This window comes from Coniosporium apollinis (genome assembly GCF_000281105.1).
Source record: "Coniosporium apollinis CBS 100218 chromosome Unknown supercont1.6, whole genome shotgun sequence".
Classification (NCBI taxonomy): domain Eukaryota; kingdom Fungi; phylum Ascomycota; class Dothideomycetes; genus Coniosporium; species Coniosporium apollinis.
In genome coordinates, this window is record NW_006913268.1 from 661673 (window position 1) to 680953 (window position 19281).

The window sequence follows — 19281 nt, forward strand, 5'->3', positions numbered from 1 at the left end:
AGAAAGCTCTTCGATCGGAACGCTTCGCCGAGGCCAACTCGCACATTCTCACAGCCCCGCCAAAGCCGCCAAAGCCGCCAAAGCCCACAGGTCATTGTCACAAGATCCAAGACGACTACTACCGTTTCTTCTGGTGTCGACATACAATTCTTCTCGAAGAGTCACTGGGTAAGCAAGCCGAACCTACTGAAGCAGATGGAAGTCGCCACTCTCTCTCGACCGCACCCACCAAAGCCGTCCCGTCTCCAGTCACTACCATACAACAAGAGCTCCAAGATTCTTCACAAATGGTCTCCCAAGCAGAAGATCGTTCTCTGCGTTCTGAAACGCTGGTATAAGAACTCGTGGACGGATGCCGCAGTAGTCTTTAACAGCTTCTTTGCTAGGGACCTAGCATATCATGGGGAAGAGGTGCACCGACCAACAGCGATGTCGACGTATTGGGCGGATCTAAGCACCAGGCGCAGATTAGACCCTGCGTGGGATGCCGTTTACATTAACACGCCTTTCCATGATCCTATGGGAAGGTGGATAGAGCTAAGAGCTAAACTGGAGTGTGCTGGGCAAGTGGCAGGCATCGATCTACAGCAAAGGGAAGAAGATAGCATATGGGGACCTACCCCGAAAAAGTCGCGCACTAACAACCAGTCCAACTTGGTGAACAGACGAAATTACAAGTCAGCCGTAGACACGCCATCATCTGATTCTGACGGAGATGAGGACCATGGTCTATGGGCTTCAGACTCAGAACCTCGAGGCCCTACCACCAAGCGACCGGCTGCCTTGAAGCCTCAGGGTAGAGGTCCGGCAAGCCAGATCGCGCCTATCACTCCTCAAACTTCGTCTAGTCGACCGTTGACAACTCCAGACTCGTCATTTAGCAGTCAAGAGGTCATGCCACAACTCTTCTATAGGAAGTACGACAACCTCAGCGCGGGATATAACAGTCCCCAGGGCTTTGTGGCCGGCCAGTACCATAGGCTTCCCGGCATCGATGTCCCACCACCCATGCCAACAGATAGCGCATGGTTTCCACATCAAGCGACTAACCACCTCACTCGCCAGCCTGTTGCTACGCCTTTTATTGGCGTGACTTGCAGCTTCATCTGGGTTATCTACCAAGCGCTGAAGTCCGAGCCATCGTCAAAGCCGAGCATTGCTCTCATTAATGCTACAGCAGCCGCGAGAGATGGCTGGGCCTATCCTGTGCAGCCTATCATGTCAGGCCTCAAGAGGATGGGCTTTGTTAGAGGCATCAGATACAAAGCGACACAAGAGTGGTGGATTTGGGCAGAGATTAAGGCAGAGGCAATTTTGCATGTCGCTTCTCTGGCCGACCTAGCTGATGATCCAGAAATCAGCCAACTCCTCATGCTCGATGAATTGAGGAGCAGTAACAACTTGACTGGTTTTCGCGATCGGTTACAGCATAACCCTAGGAACCTTGGTATCGACATCTACGCCGCCCTCGGCAAGGTTGTTGCGCTGTTTACACTGGATCCGCGGAGACACAAGGACTTCATCACACAGCTTATCCACGACATTCTGTCTGGCTGGTTCATTCCCGCACCCAGCAAGGACGATCTCAACTTCATTGTCAGCAGTCAAGATGACAATGCACAGTCATTTATCGATGCGTACAAAATCAACACTGAGCGAGACAGAGCGTTCTGGGACGGTACGGAGGATGCACTATATCGTTCCTTCTCAGAAGGGCTAAAGATGGCGGCGATAACTATCAGCAAGGAGAGAAGCTTCTATGAGAGAGCATCAGCTCGGAAGAGGCGGTCGTCCAACGAGCAAGGAGTAAGGTCGCGGCGGAGGAGAGGCGCCTATGAGGATTCGGACTGAGGTTTGCACGCTTTGTGAATGTGGTTGCCAGTGTAGTAGAGGGATGCCTGCGGTACCGCATTATGTGCCGATTGATCGCAGCGGTCTTGCCCGCTATAGGGCAACTATTGTGCTATGAGGAATCTCTATGGAGAAGTTGTGGATCTACATGTAGTCAAGCTCCGCAGTCCTTACCCGTGGGGAAGTGTCCGGGAGTGTTAGATTTATGAAGCAGTCTATAAATCCGGAGAATTTGTGACTCGATACCACTGATGTCTCAATATAGGCCTAAAGGCTGGTGAAAGCGCCGTCATATGCAGGTCCTGACAGAACCCCGAAACTGCCATCATATCCCCATCCCCGCCTTTTCATGGGTTCGGTCCTGTTGGTGGCTTTGAGAACGTTTCGGATCAAGTCACTAATGTTGAAGTGCTGACTAACCAATGCTCTCATCCTGCTCGTCTAAGTAAGATTCCAGATGTTCGAGTTACACAGAGGCTCAGCCTCCACCTGATCTCGTTCGCTAGTCAATGATGTAACGAGGCACGTCGTGGCCAAAAAAACGTGCGTACCAAGACTTTGCGCGCATCAACACCAGACCTTTCCCATCACCACCACCATTAATAGCACTACTGATATGCCTTTAATACGCACTAAACGTTCTGAACGTCTTTCTACACCCATTGATAAGGTGCGTTATGAATTTTAGCATTATTATTCTACTGCGTGGTTGACGAACTCGTGGTTTTCGTGATGGTGCTAAGGTTTGGTACGCACGTTTTTTTGGCCACGACGTGCGAGGCTGTGTCATTAAGGGCAGATACAAAATGCCGCCGCGTCGGCGCCGTCGCGGGCAACAACCTGCTGCGTCGCTTCTAAAGCCCACTTTCCAAAGCTGCCTCTTATCCTATAACACGTGCGCAGAGCTCACTCTCTGCGCCGACTTGTGTCTAGAGAAACCACATTGATTGCCGACGTCGATCCCGCTTTCTCCGTGCCGCCGCATACCATACGCGAAACGCAACATACAGGCTCTGTGCTTCATGTACATTCGATAATGCTATACTGCGACTGGTGCTAAAATTTGATCAATCGTCTGGGCGAGTTCCCACCACCATCCAGCGAGGGACAGGAGCGAACATTCGGAAAGATTTCTGCGACTGCGAAAGACGGATGCCCGATTTGTTCGCTCATCTCATCTGGTCTATTGGCTGAACGTGGTCATACCAAATGCGCAGAATTGGAAATCAAGACAAGACTATACGCTCGGTTAGACGGCGCCGCTTTCACAGTAGCGATAGACGTACGGGGGTTGGGCAGGTATGAGTTTTGCTCCCCATCAGGTAAGAACCGTCGTGGTCAGGGAACACAAGTATTTCTCGAACCTTAGCACCCTGCCCAAACTGCTCTAGATCAGCTTGAATTCAAGATACAAGAGCAAGATTTCAAACCCAGTGCGAGAGCGCTTTAAAGAGTCTGTTCTCGGCACTTGCAAGTTCTAGATGCTGCTTTTGAATAGCTTCTTGATCTATTAAAGGATCAACAATGCCCAAGGTGCATGGGCTTTATCAGTACGGGATTTCATGAGGATTAGTAGCATCGCTAACGGCTCAACAGCTGAAAGATGTACACTTTGGAGAGACATATTTTCCGACCAAAGCTTTCGACCCTCAGAGATGGAGTTGGATCTGCTTCCGTCGGTACCGGCAAGCAACAGAAGCGGTGAATATTGTAAACTAGTCAAGTACTGGATCAATAAATGCGAAAACGAACACCCGGAATGTCGATCGAATTCCACACCTCTGCCGAAACGCGTGATTACGATTAGTTCCAAGAAAGGCAACCCTCAATTGCGGCTGCGAGAAGCTGAGCAAGAGACTGGCCGGTACATCGCTTTAAGCCACTGCTGGGGTACCGGAAGACACTTCGTAACCGAAAAGGCAACGTTATGTAAAAGGTTAGAAGGCATAGATTTTGAAGATCTACCGAAGACTTTCCGCGACGCAGTACTTGTGACGTGTCGGCTTGGAATCCGATATCTTTGGATCGACTCCTTGTGTATAATCCAGGATGACAGGTCAGCTCCACTCAAACCTCTCAAGTCACATATCTTGAGCTACCCTGAACTAATCTGTCGACAGCTCAGATTGGGATATCGAATTGGCTAAAATGAGCGCTATCTACAAGCACTCGTTTCTGACAATCGCCGCCTCAGCTGCGCCGGGTGATCAAGCTGGCTTTCTCGGAGAAAGAAAGATTTTGCCAGGCCGTAAGCTTAAAGCTGACATCCCATGTCTCCCACATAGAGTGGTTGAGATGCGCCAGATACACGACCCTAACGCTCGGAGAAGCCAGACGGACCTCCAGGAAAACCCACTAAATGCGCGCGCCTGGGCTTTTCAGGAGCACTTAGTACCAGCGCGTTTCCTCGATTTCTGTTCCTCTGAAACAACGTGGGAATGCAAAAGAGCGACTTGGAGTGAAGGAGGCTTCGAGGTTAAGTCTATTGGTTATAATTCCATCTACAGAAAAGAATACCAACAGAACCTCGAAGATGGTGACCCTGATACCCTCTACCAATTCTGGGCTTACCGTATACTAACAGAGTACGCCCCGCTGAAAATCTCCTTTGAGGCAGATAGGCTGTCAGCGTTGTCTGCGGTAGCGAGTGAGATGCAACAGAGGACTGGAGATAAGTACCTGGCAGGTCTGTGGGCAGGCGACTTGTTGCGTGGTTTGACGTGGTTCTCCGGATTTAGAAGTCTGGGCTGGTTACCTGCGGAATACCGTGCCCCAAGTTGGTCGTGGGCATCCATCGAGTCAACGAGGCTGCTATTCGATTTTGGATATGATAGCAGGCCGGAATTTGTGAGTAAAGGCCTCACCGCGGTTGTCCTCGAGGCAGAGTGTCAGCCAGTAGGGGTCAGTTTGACCGGAAGAGTCCAGGGCGGATTCATCACGCTACGAGGTCGTTGGTGTCGACAGATCCTGCACTTCGGGAGGGAAAGCTACCCAACCTCCGCGTCACCAGATGAAAGTTCTGACTACTACTTCCTGGAAGGACTTCCTGGTACTGGCTCCGTAGAACTCGGGGAGTTTCGGCCTGACACGACGCTGGAAGTGCGATCATACCAAGCTGCCGGTGGGATGACTAGACAATATCTCCAAAGATCGCGTCTCCGCCATTCAGTCGAGGCTGGTCTCAACATTAACCATCCGGTCTATTGTGTTGGCATCGCTGAGCAAACAAATGGTTGGTGCGACACGTTCACCTTCCTGGTTCTGGATCATGCCGAAGGAAAAGAGGACACTTATCAAAGGCTTGGGCTTGCCTACATATCCTCAACGTATGTTCCTTCCGGCTGGATCAAGTCTATGGAGGTCTCCGATTTCACCATAGTGTAGCGTTAAAGGCCAGCCTTGGCAGGCCTTGTTCCATGAGTCACAACTCGGCATGGAGGGAGGCCGAGACCGGAGAATTCTGCGGCACGTAGCCACAGAATTGGCAAGAGTTGTGGGCTTTCAGACTCAATAGAAGGAGCTGGATATCCGCGGTGCGAAGGGACGGAACTCGCTGGAAACGCACTCAAAGGAGACAGGCTCGCCGCCATGCAAAGAGACAAGAAGTCCACGACCTGTGCTGTTGTCTTGTTTTGTCAGACAACCAAAGGACAGTAATGTACTCCAAGAATGCGGACGAGTGCTTCGGTAGAATGAGCAGAGCCTTGATGTCGGAGAAAAATATGTAAGATTCCTGTTTCTTGGGAGGATGCGGCGTTACAGTGAAAGGATTTGAAAGGATATCTTCGATTCAATTGGGGCAAGAGAAGTCTGATACTTGCAAGTGCGCAATCAAGGTATTCAGCTCACTGCGGAAAGGCGTTGCGCCTGTGCGCATCATACCTGTGTAGCCTCTAAAGCAACCGAGAAATCGTTGGTCACTTTGAGTGTCTCACCAGCATCTGAATCATCGTCTTGCGTACGTCAGTATTCGGAACGTGATCGCATTCTGAACTAGCCCACAAGATCCCTAGCTCCGTCCAGCAAAATGCAGTATCTCCATCCACTTCAGCTTAACGCAGAGCATCATCTCCTCTTCTCCATGCCTAGTACCTCTTGCCCTCCCTCAGCACATCGCTGTACTCCTCCAACGGGCTCCGCTGCAGCTTCGTCTCCTTCCACAGATTGGGTGTCAGGAAGCCGTAGGTATTCGCGACAGCCGAGAATGTAGCCTTGAGGGTGTTCTCGAGCGTCTTGGTCGAGCCTGCTGAAGCGGTGTAGACATCCTGCACACCTGCGAGCTGGAGGAGGCGCTTGACGGCGGGGGAGGCGACGAGGCCGGTACCGCGGGGTGCGGGGATGAGCTGTCCGTGCCTGTTAGCTACCGTGTCTCACTCTTGAAATTCAGAGGAATTTGCTGAATGGAAAGATGATGTGATACATACCCTGACAGTGACGGATCCACACTTTCCACTCTCCTTGGTGGGCAGCGAGTGCGGCTCACCAAGGTTGGTACCCCAGTAGCCTCTCCGGATGGGCACGACACTGAGCTTCGCGATGATGATGGCGGCGCGGATAGCGGTCGCGACTTCCTTGGAGGTCTTGATGCCGAGGCCGACGTGGCCCTCGGAGTCGCCGATGACGACGATGGCCTTGAAACGCGTGCGCTGACCAGCGCGGGTCTGCTTCTGGACGGGCTTGATCTGGAGGTGAAGAATTGGTGTCAGCTTGTGCTCGTTCGGACGACCATCCAAAACTCCCGCTCCAGTGCATCTCCAATCACAAGCCGAATTCCACATCCGCAAAGGCCCAAAAGTCCAGAGCTAACACCGCTCTATCTCTCCCTCCTCAAACACTGCCTCCATCTCTCAGCCCCCAGCCCCCACTCCTCCCCGTCTCCCAACTCCCGTCACACACGCACTCACCTTCATAACCTCATCCTTAAGCTTCGGCAGAAAGAAATCCACAATCTGATACTCCTTGATCGGCAAACTGTGCAGATAAATCTCCTCCATGCTCTTGATCTTGCCAGCCTTGACGAGTCTACCCAGCTTCGTAACCGGCTGCCACTCCTTCTCCTCGGTCTTGCCGCCGCGCCTGCCACGGCCCCGGCCACGGCCTCGTCCTCTGTCGCCGCCACGGTCGCCGCGGGAGCCGAAGCCACCTCTGCCGCGTTCTCCGCCGGAGGGGGGGGCGGGTGCGTCTGCCATTTTGTAGGGTTCGGAGGTTGTGGTGGGGTTCGGTAGGTGAGTTGTGGAGCTGTGGGTGGGATTGTTAGAACGGAGTTCAGGGCAGGAGGGAAGACAATGGCTCTTGGGCTCAAAGAGCTTCGTGGGACGTACAGTTATTCGGCGACGCTGGGCGCTTTCGGTGGTCGTGCGCGAGATGTTTGATGTTCTGAAATGCGATGGTGGGCTTCGGCTACGGAAGACGGATTTCGCCGTGCCAAGCTTTCTCGTCGATATCAAGCACAGCCAGGTATGCTTCTTTTGATAGAGCAGGACACCGTGATGAAATTGCAGAAGACTAATCTACTCACTATTCTGGCTAATTCGGTAGCTCTATGCCTGGCAGATGCTACCGTGTCTCATTAGACGGAGGAAATGCACTTTACAAGAGAGAGAAGCTATGACAGAGAGCCGAGGGCCGTGACCGAGAATGCACGCATCAAACGGTACAGAAGATTCATCTTGTAGCCTACAATGACGACAGTAGCGCTACGACGATGACAAAATACCCGCAATACTTCAAACGCTACAAAGAGAAGGGTGAGCGCTTGCGCAAAGACCTGCACACTCCAATACGCCTTCGCCAACCAACAAACTAACAACGTCACCAGCACCACGAGCTAATACACCGCAGAACGCTACTTCCAGGCTTGCGCCTCATCCCACTCTTGGTACCTCTCCCTGAAGATCTGGTCACCAGGTCGAGAAGAAGCAGGTGGACTCGATGCCAAAAGACGGCCACAAACGGACCCTCCGAAGTTGCTCAACCGGCGACCGAAGCCAGAAGTTGGTATCTGCTGACTTTTCCCCTTCCAATCCCCCCTCTTCATAAAAGCGTGCGATACGTTGATCTAGTCTCGACTCCCTCGGATCATGCAGGCGAAGCAGCTAATCAACACCATCAATATCGAACACATCCCACGGGGGATCGAGCTTGATGCTACCCCTCACAGTCTACCGGCACGGTTAGAAGCTTTGCGGATACTGGCCTGCGGGTGGCTGTGCGAGCTAGACGTTAGTACCCGTTCAGATATGTAGAGTAGTGGTGGGGTCATTCAGGTGACGGCAAAGGGGGAGAACTTGAATGTCGTACCGGGCTGTTGAGCATGTTCTGTCTCTTGTTTCTGCCTTTCTTGATATGGCTCTTCAGCGCGCTCGAGTCGAGCGGCTTCAGTAGCTCAAAGCTGCATAGAAGCTCCGCGTTAACGGACATCACGGCGCCCCAGTTGTCGAACTCGCCGCAGTACTGCGAAGTGTTAGCGCGGCCCGCAGAAAATAGTAAACAATCCAGCGAAACGTACGTTGGGTGCCGAAAAAACAGTGACCAAGATCCGATCATTGAAAAACTCATAGCCATCCTCAACCACCATGTGCGCCCGACACACCAGATCAAAGTCATGCCGCTGCAAAAACTCCATGATGACCTTCTTTCCAAAGCAATAGCTTACACCGCGTTCGTTCGACTCCCAGTCATTCTCCATATCAGCCGGATCGCTCCACAGCAGATCATTCAGCAGTCCGTAGTCCGGCACATCTGTCGGTCTCGCAATCTGCCGAATGTCGTCCATATGAGAGAGGCTAGGCGAAAGACCGCCGTGAACGCAGAATATCTTGCTCGCCACAATGGCCGCAATCGGCAAACAATTGAAAGTGTCAACGAACGCCTTCCAAACTTTGATATTGCACCGCCTCTTGCACTCATCGTAAAAACCGTAGACCCGAGTTACATTGGCGCACTCATGGTTGCCTCGCAGCAGGAAGAAGTTCTCCGGGAACTTCAACTTGTAGCACATGAGCAGAAGAATGGTCTCCAAGCTCTGCTTGCCTCGATCGACATAGTCGCCAAGGAAGAGATAGTTGGAGGTCGGCGGGAACCCGCACATCTCGAACATCCGGATGAGGTCCGTATACTGGCCGTGCACGTCGCCTACAATCTTGACCGGCGGCGCCAGTTCAAGCAGCGCCGGCTGAGACAGGAAGACCTCGCGCGCGGCTTGGCATATCGCAAAGATCTCGGCATTCCTGAGACACACGGTCTTGGTGACCTTGCCGGCGTATGCGGCGTCCAGCAGCCGTGTTATGTAGTCATCAAGGTTGTGAGGTGTAAGTCCGCTTATCTCCATCGAAGCCAACTCGGCACTATCTGCGGTCCTTGCTTCTGGTGCTCTCGGGATTGGGTGGCCTTTCTTCTGGAGAATTGAATCGCCAGGTCGCTGAGTATGCGTGTTCTGTGGTGCAGTTCCGGTTGGCGGTGCATCGGAGACGTGGTCGACCTCGCCACTTCTCTGTGCTTTGGCTATAGAACTGTGTCCAGTGCCGAGCGAGGCCGACTGCGTGGGTGAAGGAGGCGGTTGTGGAGTGTCGGCCTGGGCGTCGTGCGAGGCAGATGGAGGCGGCGAAGACAAGTCCATTGACGGCGGTCGTGCTGACGAAGAGGACCCGCGGTGGGATCTTGAGCTCACTCTACCGCTCGCCGCAGATTTGACTGATGCAGCATCTGCCTTGTCTGCGCCGCCGTTGGGCGCGAGTGTCTCTCCAGAAAGGGCGGAGGCGGAGGCGCGTGGGCTGTCGGTCTTAGCGCTTCCGCCGGGTATCTTTGACCTGATCGAGCTGCGTAGAGAGCGTGACGATCCCTGCGTGTCGGACCGTTCGAAGGAGCGGTAGTTTTCCTTGCTTATCTCCGGGCCGCTGCTGTCGCCATCGCCCTTCTTGTCCTTGGATGGCTGGTTACCCATGATGTCTCAGGGCTGATGTGAGATTTAGTGATCGGGGTGTGATGTGCGGGTATATCTGCTGGTGTAACGCGCTTCCCTCGCTCAATGTTGTGTCTACGAAGCGGTACTGTGAAGTAAGGCAGAAGTCGCGTGAGCGGTTCCTGCCTAGAGTAACTGATAAGGTCGCTCCTGGTATGCCCAGACGCCCACCTCGTGATAGTTATATAGTTTGGTCGAAAGCAGGAGCTTGTTTTATGGTGGCCTGTACAGGTGGGATAGGAAAGACAAGAAGCGACTTTCGACGGACGCTGCCCTTATCGACTTCGCGGGGCAATGGCTGACGCGTCCGAAAAGGGGTTCAGGTCCAATGGACGGCGTGTCAGCGAAAGGAGGAGGAGAGTATCGTCGTCGAGCCAGATTCGATGGTGTTGAAGCTGCCCTGGTGGTGGCGTCGTGCTGGAACGGCGATAAGTTGGAGAATGCGGCTGACTCCAAGGATGACGGCGAGGCGCTTGGGCGGGCGAGGCTCGGTGACGGATGTTCGGCCGCGGCTCCAAGGGGTCGAGCTTCCTATCGATTGTTTTGAGCCGGAATAGATGGACTTTGAGTTGGTGCAGCTCGTTCGTACGAAGAGCTGAAGTGATGGGATGGCGGGACGGCGCAAGCAGCGGAAGCGGGACGACGACAATCACTGACGTGCGCGTCCACGGTTGCTTCAACCAGACTTCAAAGAAAGCAGCGAAGAAAGTCCTGCAGCAACTGGGGACAAGGCTTTACCAAAACACGCGGTTGACAAGCTTCCGCAAGACCTGCGTTTGAGGTCGTTTGTTGGAGGAGTGATACACAGAGCTTTGTTCGAAGTGCTTGTGGGACTCGATGCTCTTGGCTGCTTCTTGGGCTGCGTGGCATCACGGCATCAACCGCTTGGCAGAGGAGCTCAGTACAGAGCTGCAGTGTGAGAAGAACAGAGAATCGAAGTCGGCTTACCAACCCGCCTGGAGACTGATCTCGGAAATCGGGACGTTTCAGTCATAGGAGATTCCGGATCACTTCTGATTTGAACTACGTTTCTCTGTCTGCTGCACCATATTTCTACCTAAGCATCGTCATGAAGGGTTTCCAAAGACGCGTCACTCTTTATACCTACAGTCGAGCTTCAAACCTTAATGAGTACCGCGATGAGTACGTCCGAGCATTGTTGGTGCTTCGTTTCCGTGGAACCAGTCGTTTTCACAATACTGGGGAGGTTCTTTGGAAGCCACACCTGAATAGCGCCTGTCGTGCACACCTGTATACCGACTGTCGATAGGTGTCCTATCTGCATCTCCCTGTCACTCATTCCACCATGTCTGACATGAGTTAGGACATGAACGACGCCTCTAACCGGGAATTGTAAACGGTACGGCGTTGCGGTCACTTCAGAAACTGCCGGTACAACAGCGCTCACCGTCTGAATACTGCTTCAACGGTCTGAAGCTTTCTTTTGCCTATCATCTGGGACGCCTTCAGTTCTTGATCGCTTAGAAATCCCAACCTTTGATTTAGATCTTCAGTTACATGAGTTGATATTGGTGTCCTTACCACCGGCGTGGTTGTAACATCATCCTGACTGCGACTTCCGGTCAAATACAAAACCGATTAACATCATCCACGCCTCCGCTACAACCAGCTGCCGAGATTTGTCATTACTGATTTGGTATTGCAGTAAGCCGCGAGGCCCGCCTCCCCGAGTTCTCTGCCTATCCCGCTTTGCTTGACGCCGCCGAAGGGCACCCTGAAGTCACTGTCGTTACTGCTGTTTATCCAAACCATACCAGCCTCGATTCTTCTCGCAACGCGGTGCGCCTTGACGATATCCTTGGTAAAGACAGCGCTACCGAGACCGTACGTCGTGTCGTTTGCCCTGTCAACCGCCTCCTCTTCCGTCTTGAACGAGCTAATGACCACAAAGGGACCGAACACCTCTTCCCGGAAGATCTTCATGTTGTCTTTCACGTCCGTGAAGATGGTCGGCTCGATGAAGAAGCCTTTCCCACCCGCGTTCTTAAACACCTCGCCGCCAGCAGCGAGAGTCGCGCCTTCAGACTTGCCGGCCTCGATGTAAGACAGCACGCGCTCGTACTGCGCCTTCGTGACCTGCGGGCCCTGGAACGTCTCGTCGTTGAACGGATCGCCGACTTTGCTGGTCGAGGCCATGTGGTCCTTGAATGCGGAGATGAATTTGTCGTAGATCCCGTCCTGCACGAGGATGCGAGAGGTGGCAGTGCAGATCTGGCCCATATTCGACATGATACCAATGTGTGCCCACTTGACGGCCTGTTCGAGGTCCGCGTCCTCGAAGACTAGCAGCGGAGACTTGCCGCCTGTCTCGAGGGTGATGTTCTTCATGTTGACGGAGGCCATCTTCATGATCTCGCGCCCGGTCGCTGTGCTGCCCGTGAAGGCGATCTTGTCGATATCCAAATGCTGCGCAATCGCAGCCCCGGCTTTCCGGCCGTAACCGTTGATGATATTCACCACGCCGGGTGGGAAGCCGGCTTCCTTGACGAGGTTGGCGAAATAGAGGATGGACAGCGGCGTCTGCTCGGCAGCTTTAATCACCACGGTGTTACCGCATGCGAGAGCGGGACCTAGCTTCCATGCCGCCATGGCAAGAGGGTAGTTCCAGGGAATAATCTGGCCGCAGACACCGATCGGTTCCCGGATGGTATAGGTAAGCTTATTTGGTCCCGTGTCAATGACTTGTCCGTGGATCTTGTCCGCGTAGCCGGCGTAGTACTTGATCGTCCCCGCAACCTCGGCCATGTCTTCGTTCAGCGCGACCTGGTATGGTTTGCCGTTGTCCCACGTCTCGATGGTCGCCAGCGTCTCCTTGTTCTGCTCGACCAACGCGGCGAGTTTGAACATCAGGTCCCCGCGCGATGTGCTGGACAAGTCTCGCCATGAGGAGGCTTTGAATGCTTTGCGTGCTGCGGCGACGGCTTTGTCGACGTCTTCGGGGTCGGCGGCGTAGACTGAAGCTATCTCTGACTCGTCTCTATCTAGCCGTCAGTCAGAGCTCGGCAGTTGCCTGTGGAGTGAATTACGTTGGGTTGATGCTCGTGATCTTCTCGCCGGACGTCGACTTCACCCATTCATTGTTGATGAAGAGGCCAATTGGCTGGGTATACTTGACGCCATTGGGCGCGGTAAGCTCTACTGCGAGATCGGACATTGTTCTTCGTACGATATATTGGCTGCGAGCTTGAAAGCACGAACTAAGTCTGGAAGTCGAATGAGGTTTTGAAGCCCTCTGAGCAAGTTTGAACATGAACAGAGCGGACTATATACATAGGTATGAAAGAGAGGGGAAGCTGACAGAGAGTGACACCTTGTCAAGCCAGAGCTCTCTACCCCAGAAGCTGCCCCGCTGGACCCTTGACGCCGCATTGATAACGCGATATCCGGATAGAGCTGCCTCTTGCGGCGTAGCGGCAACGCGTGTTAGAGCCGTCCGGAGATCCCTGGCACTCACGAACGGAAGGTTATTCCAGGAACAACACCACCAGAACAGCGAGCACCGGTTGCGGATACAGAACCATGGACCCGATCGCGTAATTTCAACTCCACAGTAACCTCTATATTTGCTCGCCGGCATGGCAGACCCGCCTGCGGACACGTCCGCCCAACCCGACGCCTCAATCAACCACGCCGCCGCCCTGGCATACTGGTCCTCGAATCCTCCAACCGTGAACTCGATGCTAGGCGGCCACCCTCAGCTCTCGCGCATCGACCTCCAAAGCTCCGCCAACTTCCTCGCCAAGCTGCGCCGCTCCTCCCGCACGCATCCGCCGGGGAAACCGCTGGCTCGGGCTGTTGACTGCGGCGCGGGAATCGGACGCGTGACGCTGGGCTTTTTGGCGAAGGTCGTGGAGGTTGTCGATGTCGTTGAGCCGGTGGAGAAGTTTACGCGCGAGTTGGTTGCCGGGGAGGGAAGAGGGTTGAAGGCCGTGGGCAAGATTGGGGAGGTGTTCAATGTGGGGCTGGAGGAGTGGGTGCCGGCTGACGACACCTATGACCTTGTATGGAACCAGTGGTGTCTCGGACATCTTACGGATGCGCAGTTGGTCGAGTATTTCCGCCGCTGTAGAGGGGCGCTGGTGAAAGGTGGTTGGATCGTGGTGAAGGAGAACATGAGCACTGATCTGGAGGAAAGGGATGTCTTCGATGAGGTGGACAACAGCGTGACGAGGACAGACGGAAAGTTCAGAACGCTGTTCAAGCAGTGCGGGCTCAAGATTGTGGCGACGGAGGTGCAAAGGGGCTTCCCGAAGGAACTGTATCCTGTGCGGGTATACGCGCTGCAACCGGACGGATGAGGTGCTCAGGAGTTCTTAGTAGGCGCGATATGATAGAAACCGATGTGGGCAACAAGCAGCAACGCCTGGCGACGAGCATACTGTAACCGCGCGCAGGTGGAACTCGGCGCGGATCCTGCATCCGATGAATGGTGTGGAAGCTATCACTGAGCAGGCGCGCCTTGAAAGGCACGTCTTGAATCCTTAAGGAAACAACTTCCTATCGACAGGAAGTCAGCGCTTTCGACAAACGGGACTGACTGCTAGGCGGCAGGGTGTCAATCTTAAGGTTGACCATCTATCAGAGGGTCGTTTCATATGCTCGTAGGGCCGCCAAATTTTCACAGTAGACATGTTCCGATCCAGTATCTTTATAGATAAGCAGTATCGCTTCCTCTGTAGGACGTCACGCTGGGAGTTATGTAACCAGGCCTCCAGTACACTGTGATGTATTCAATATAGATGTGTCAAATATCTAGCCCGCTCTTCTGGCCCGTGTTGTAGAGCATGTTGAATCAGTACGGCATCATTCGCCGTTTTCACACATTTCAAGTCCATTCTTGTTCTGCGAAGTCGCTGTGCCCAATAGGGTAGTAACGACACTTTTTCTACAATGGGAAGAACAAACACAGTCTTAGTGGACGCTGGTGGCGAAGACGAGTGATATCATGTTACTTATATCCTAGATATCGACGACCCAATGTGGGTTTATCTACTTCAGACAGCTATGTACCCGAACAATGACTCCGTGCAAAACGGAATCTCCACATGCCGCCTGAGCAGATTTTGTGGATCCGGCTCTGTGACCAATACAACCAGCGCTGAACGGTATCCGACAGGCCGAGCCATCGCCTCAGGCTCCGCATCAACCCACTCTAACACGCCAGTCGGGCTGTGTATGAGGCGTCTCTGCTCCAAATCGCCCATAAAATATCCCGGTCCGCCTTCGCTGCAGAGCCTACGGTGCAACCTCTCTGGGACCAACGGCTCGTGTGGTTGTGAGATTGAGAGTGCGAACGATTGCTCGACGTGCGGACTCCCAAGACAGCACGAGACGCTTGCTGTCAGAGTCGTCGTGTCCGAAGCGGAAGCGTGCTTGGCTGGGTCCGCGGGTTTGACCCGAGTGCGTTCGCATGAAGACATCACAAAGACGATTAGAGCACCTCGTAATAGTCGTCCGTAAGGCACCCAGAAGTCTTCCATGGATGTTATTCACCGAATGCACTGCACACGGAAGGCGCAGCTGTGCGGAGAGTATTCTCCGCCTGATCTATAACAAATTCTAAAGCCGTCCAGCTCATTTCATGATCTCCGAAGCGAACTTGCTCCTCGCTCTAATCTTCGGCCCATAAAACACCAACACCCAAGGCACGATCGTAAGCAAGATGCCGATGCCTCCAAGCATGCTGGAGGCGCCGGGATAGGACAGCCGCTGATACATGACTTTGGTGATCAGCGGAAAGGCACCGCCGAGCATGTTCCGGCAGAAAGACTGCGCAGCTAGCGCAGAGCTGGCGTATCGGTGGTATGTATCCGCAAGATAGTTGAAGACCGCTAGGTAGATTGAGAAGATGCCCATTGTCGCAATAGCTATGCCGATTGCGGGCGCGATCCAGTGGATTGAAGTGAATGACGTCCAGCCGAAGATGAAAAGTCCTACGGGCATAAGCGCGCTTTGCACGCAGGCGAAGTAAAGGCGGCCTTCAGGGGTGGATGAGATCTTGCCGCGTCGTGTCGCAAATTTCTCCTGGTGGATGCTCATTACGGTAGATATAGCTGCGCCTACAACAGTAGCACCGAAGACCGCGTTCGCTTGAGAGAGGCTGAATCCGTGATTGGTCTGGAAGACAAGCGGAACAGCTGCAAGGGTGAGATACAGCACCGCCCAGCTGAAAGAGACCCATAGCGAGAACCAAAAGACAACGGGCTCGGTAAGGAGGAGGTGAAAGGGCCGGTACAGTGATATGCTGATCATCCTTCCAATGCTAGCACGCTCTTCGTCGGACTTGACCTTCCATCTGATGCGCTGAGAGACCTTCTTAGCATGTTCGCCGTTGACTGGCATCTCGAATCCATAGTATCCGGCTTGCTCCCGCTCTTCGTACCACTGGTTCAGCTTCTTTGCTTTCCTGCTGAGTAATACACTACCACGTGTCTCTTTGAAGCAGATAGTAATGATAACCATCAGCGTTCCGCAAGTTATGGTTTGCAAATAGAAGATCCATCTCCAGGTAGTGTACTGCGCGATGAATCCGCACACCAGCGGTCCAAGTCCAGTGCCTAGGAGAGCCGCGCCAGAGAAGAGTGCCATTGGCGTGTTCCTGTCCTTGGTATGGTAGATGTCGCTGACCACTCCGCCCACCATTGTTGAGAAGGTGCTGCCACCGACGCCAACAAAGAAGCGGGCAAGGAGCATGCCCGCATAAGACTGTGTCACGGCACAGCAAAGCTGGCATATGACGAACAATATCCCAGTCGCGATGAAAACCGGCTTCCGCCCATTGATCTCAGAAAAGGGCGCCAGGACCATGGGCGCAATTGCAAAGCCGCACGTGAACGTCGTAATACCAACCAGCGCGGCAACCTCGCTGACGTGCCATAACTCTGTCATCTGTCCGACGCCGGGACTGTATGAGCCGGCCGTAAAGGCCGTAATGGCCGTTGCAACACTGGAAAGCCAGATGATGAAGCTCTTGCGCTTTGGCGACCACTCGAAAGGCGAGGTATAGGGTATAAGATTAGGTGGTTCTGGCGGCGGAGGCGCGCCTGGAGTAGGCGGGGTGATGCTTGTTGGGTGCGGCAGCTCGGTCTCGAAGGTAAGAAAGTGATATTCGACGGTGCTATCGCCATCACACTCTTCGTTCTCGGCATGTTCCAGACTCCATTTACTATCGCCCTTTTCAAGGTTCTCAGTTGATGTTGAGTCCAACCGTGTCCCCGTCTTGGCTCCGGAGTTGAGAACGTCATCCTGGGCCCTCGGCAACTCCACCTCTGGGTCGGCCATTGCGGCGAGGAGGTAGATCGAGGAGGCGAGGCAGACACTCCGCACAGCGAAGCGTAGAAAGGGCACTGATTGGAATAAGGAGAAGAGTAGCGACTGGGAGGGATAAGATGAAGTGACAGAGGGAAGCAGGCTTACCGTCCGCTTCTAATAAGGTATTCCCCGTCTACGGCACCGACGGAGATGCTAGCGGATACCAACGGCGCCAGACATGCACTGATCTCATGCTAGACGATCGGATGGGAATAAGAGGATTAGCGGCTGAGCAATCACAAATCGGAGAAGGGCTGAGGAGCTGCACCAACTGTTCCACGCGTTTGACATCTCCCGCAAAGCCGCAGGCGCGGACGCCCTATGCTTGGTTGAGAACGGCTATGACATGCCGATCATTGACCGTGTCCCTGGACGGGGACCCCGCAGAGGGGAGATACCGCAAGCTTGACCCTTCTTAAACCCGGGAAAGGTGCCTCTGGGATTCCAGATTGGTGATCTCTGGTGTGTATATGCCCGTTGTGAATACGGTCTCTGTTCACCGGCGAGAAGAGCGAACGTCCGATATGTTGCACGAGTCTGTGCCGCAGTGGGTACCATCGTCTTCCGATGCCGCGCCTCTCCACAGGTGCGGGAAGGCCAGGCGTGTGCAGGATCTGGTTGCTGACTCGTACGTGTAACATAAAGATATCTCCGACCGTCCTGCTTGATGCTTTGTGAGTTGTCCTTAACTAGAGCTCGTGTGATATGAAACGTTCCTGCGTAAGGTGCTCGGTGGCTGCTCCTCCGGGAATCCTAAAATTACGCCGCCGGAAATAAAAGCCCTACTGCGAATCGGATACATGAGTGCGTTACATAGGTGCCACAACCTCGAAGGCAGATATCGTTGTGATTCAGCAAACGGCCCAACTCACCGGCCCAGCTTTGGGATAGTCGGATCAGTCTCCGTAATATGTTGTACTCTTAAAGCATGCTCCCCCGCACCGTCAGGGAGCGCCCTTTGACGAGCGACCCCGAACGAAGCCATTCTCACCGCCCGGTCGGCGCAGGCTTATGATTGGTGTACGTGAGGCGTGGGCAAAAGACATGACGATTCGCTGCCTGTGGCAGAAAAAGTTGATACCTGAGCACGCCATCGCGCCGAGCAGCGGATGGTTCCTAAGAGAGTATTATTAAGACGGTCACCATGAGGAGATACAAATCTCGACTGGCCAGCCTGGAAAAACTTCTCCAATACACTGACCGTCCACCTTTGCAAGCTCAAGTCCTTTAACTGCACCAGTCCTTCGACTCTACAAGTACCACATCCATCATGGGTTCAGTCGATCGTCCAGAGCCTCTCCGTCTTGGGAGCATCGCTCCTAACTTCGATGCCGAGACCACCAATGGCCCGATCAACTTCCACGAGTTCATCGGCGACAACTGGGTGATCCTCTTCTCTCACCCGGAAGACTACACCCCAGTGTGCACAACGGAGCTGGGTGCGTTCGCGAAGCTCGAGCCAGAGTTCAACAAACGCGGCGTCAAGTTGATTGGCCTGTCTGCCAACACGATTGAGAGCCACGGCGGCTGGATTAAGGATATTGATGAGATCTCGGGTAGCAAGCTTGCTTTCCCGATCATTGGAGACAAGGAGAGGCAGGTTGCGCTCTTGTACGACATGTAAGTATAGACGTTCGCTCGGGGATTCAGAAGCGTTGCTGACATGCCGACTAGGATCGATCATCAGGATGCGACGAACGTCAACGAGAAGGGCATTGCCTTCACCATCCGCTCGGTCTTCGTTATCGACCCCAAGAAGACCATCCGTACCATCCTCTCCTATCCCGCTTCCACTGGCCGCAACACCGCTGAGGTCCTCCGCATCGTCGACTCACTCCAGACTGGTGACAAGCACAAGGTTACCACACCGATAAACTGGGTCCCGGGTGACGACGTGATCGTTCATCCGTCGATCAAGAACGATCAGGCGAAGGAGATGTTCCCGAACTTCAGGATCGTTAAGCCGTATCTACGGTTCACTCCTCTCCCCAAGGAGGAAACCAGCGCGGCTGTTTAAGCGCACTTGACGTTTTGGTTGCATATGAGGCGTTCTGCGTCGGACGTCTAAATGTTGTTAAGGTGCTGTTATAGATAGTGGAAATGACGATGAGATACCAGCTGCTCGAGAGAGCACGAAG

At 53.8% G+C, this 19281-nt stretch overlaps 8 protein-coding genes across 8 annotated transcripts; 4 read left to right on the forward strand and 4 right to left on the reverse strand.

Moving 5' to 3' along the window:
* Nucleotides 1-429: 429 nt before the first annotated feature.
* Nucleotides 430-1851, forward strand: W97_01854 (uncharacterized protein; the record flags this gene model as incomplete). The annotated part of the gene is made up of 1 exon (XM_007779757.1): nucleotides 430-1851. One exon carries the CDS (start codon nucleotides 430-432, stop codon nucleotides 1849-1851), a length of 1422 nt encoding a protein of 473 aa, XP_007777947.1.
* Nucleotides 1852-3999: 2148 nt separating this feature from the next.
* On the forward strand, nucleotides 4000-5235 carry W97_01855 (uncharacterized protein; the record flags this gene model as incomplete). Its single annotated transcript, XM_007779758.1, has 1 exon — nucleotides 4000-5235. One exon carries the CDS (start codon nucleotides 4000-4002, stop codon nucleotides 5233-5235), a length of 1236 nt encoding a protein of 411 aa, XP_007777948.1.
* Nucleotides 5236-5936: 701 nt separating this feature from the next.
* On the reverse strand, nucleotides 5937-7040 carry W97_01856 (40S ribosomal protein S2; the record flags this gene model as incomplete). The annotated part of the gene is made up of 3 exons (XM_007779759.1): nucleotides 5937-6194; nucleotides 6276-6533; nucleotides 6756-7040. 3 exons carry the CDS (start codon nucleotides 7038-7040, stop codon nucleotides 5937-5939), a joined length of 801 nt encoding a protein of 266 aa, XP_007777949.1.
* A 984-nt stretch (nucleotides 7041-8024) lies between these two features.
* Nucleotides 8025-9793, reverse strand: W97_01857 (uncharacterized protein; the record flags this gene model as incomplete). Its single annotated transcript, XM_007779760.1, has 3 exons — nucleotides 8025-8066; nucleotides 8152-8304; nucleotides 8360-9793. The coding sequence occupies 3 exons, from the start codon at nucleotides 9791-9793 to the stop codon at nucleotides 8025-8027; spliced, it is 1629 nt and encodes a 542-aa protein (XP_007777950.1).
* Nucleotides 9794-11431: 1638 nt separating this feature from the next.
* On the reverse strand, nucleotides 11432-12986 carry W97_01858 (aldehyde dehydrogenase (NAD+); the record flags this gene model as incomplete). Its single annotated transcript, XM_007779761.1, has 2 exons — nucleotides 11432-12809; nucleotides 12859-12986. 2 exons carry the CDS (start codon nucleotides 12984-12986, stop codon nucleotides 11432-11434), a joined length of 1506 nt encoding a protein of 501 aa, XP_007777951.1.
* Nucleotides 12987-13407: 421 nt separating this feature from the next.
* On the forward strand, nucleotides 13408-14130 carry W97_01859 (uncharacterized protein; the record flags this gene model as incomplete). Its single annotated transcript, XM_007779762.1, has 1 exon — nucleotides 13408-14130. One exon carries the CDS (start codon nucleotides 13408-13410, stop codon nucleotides 14128-14130), a length of 723 nt encoding a protein of 240 aa, XP_007777952.1.
* Nucleotides 14131-15406: 1276 nt separating this feature from the next.
* Nucleotides 15407-17113, reverse strand: W97_01860 (uncharacterized protein; the record flags this gene model as incomplete). Its single annotated transcript, XM_007779763.1, has 1 exon — nucleotides 15407-17113. One exon carries the CDS (start codon nucleotides 17111-17113, stop codon nucleotides 15407-15409), a length of 1707 nt encoding a protein of 568 aa, XP_007777953.1.
* A 1300-nt stretch (nucleotides 17114-18413) lies between these two features.
* Nucleotides 18414-19160, forward strand: W97_01861 (peroxidase; the record flags this gene model as incomplete). Its single annotated transcript, XM_007779764.1, has 2 exons — nucleotides 18414-18763; nucleotides 18818-19160. 2 exons carry the CDS (start codon nucleotides 18414-18416, stop codon nucleotides 19158-19160), a joined length of 693 nt encoding a protein of 230 aa, XP_007777954.1.
* Between the last annotated feature and the right edge of the window lie 121 nt (nucleotides 19161-19281).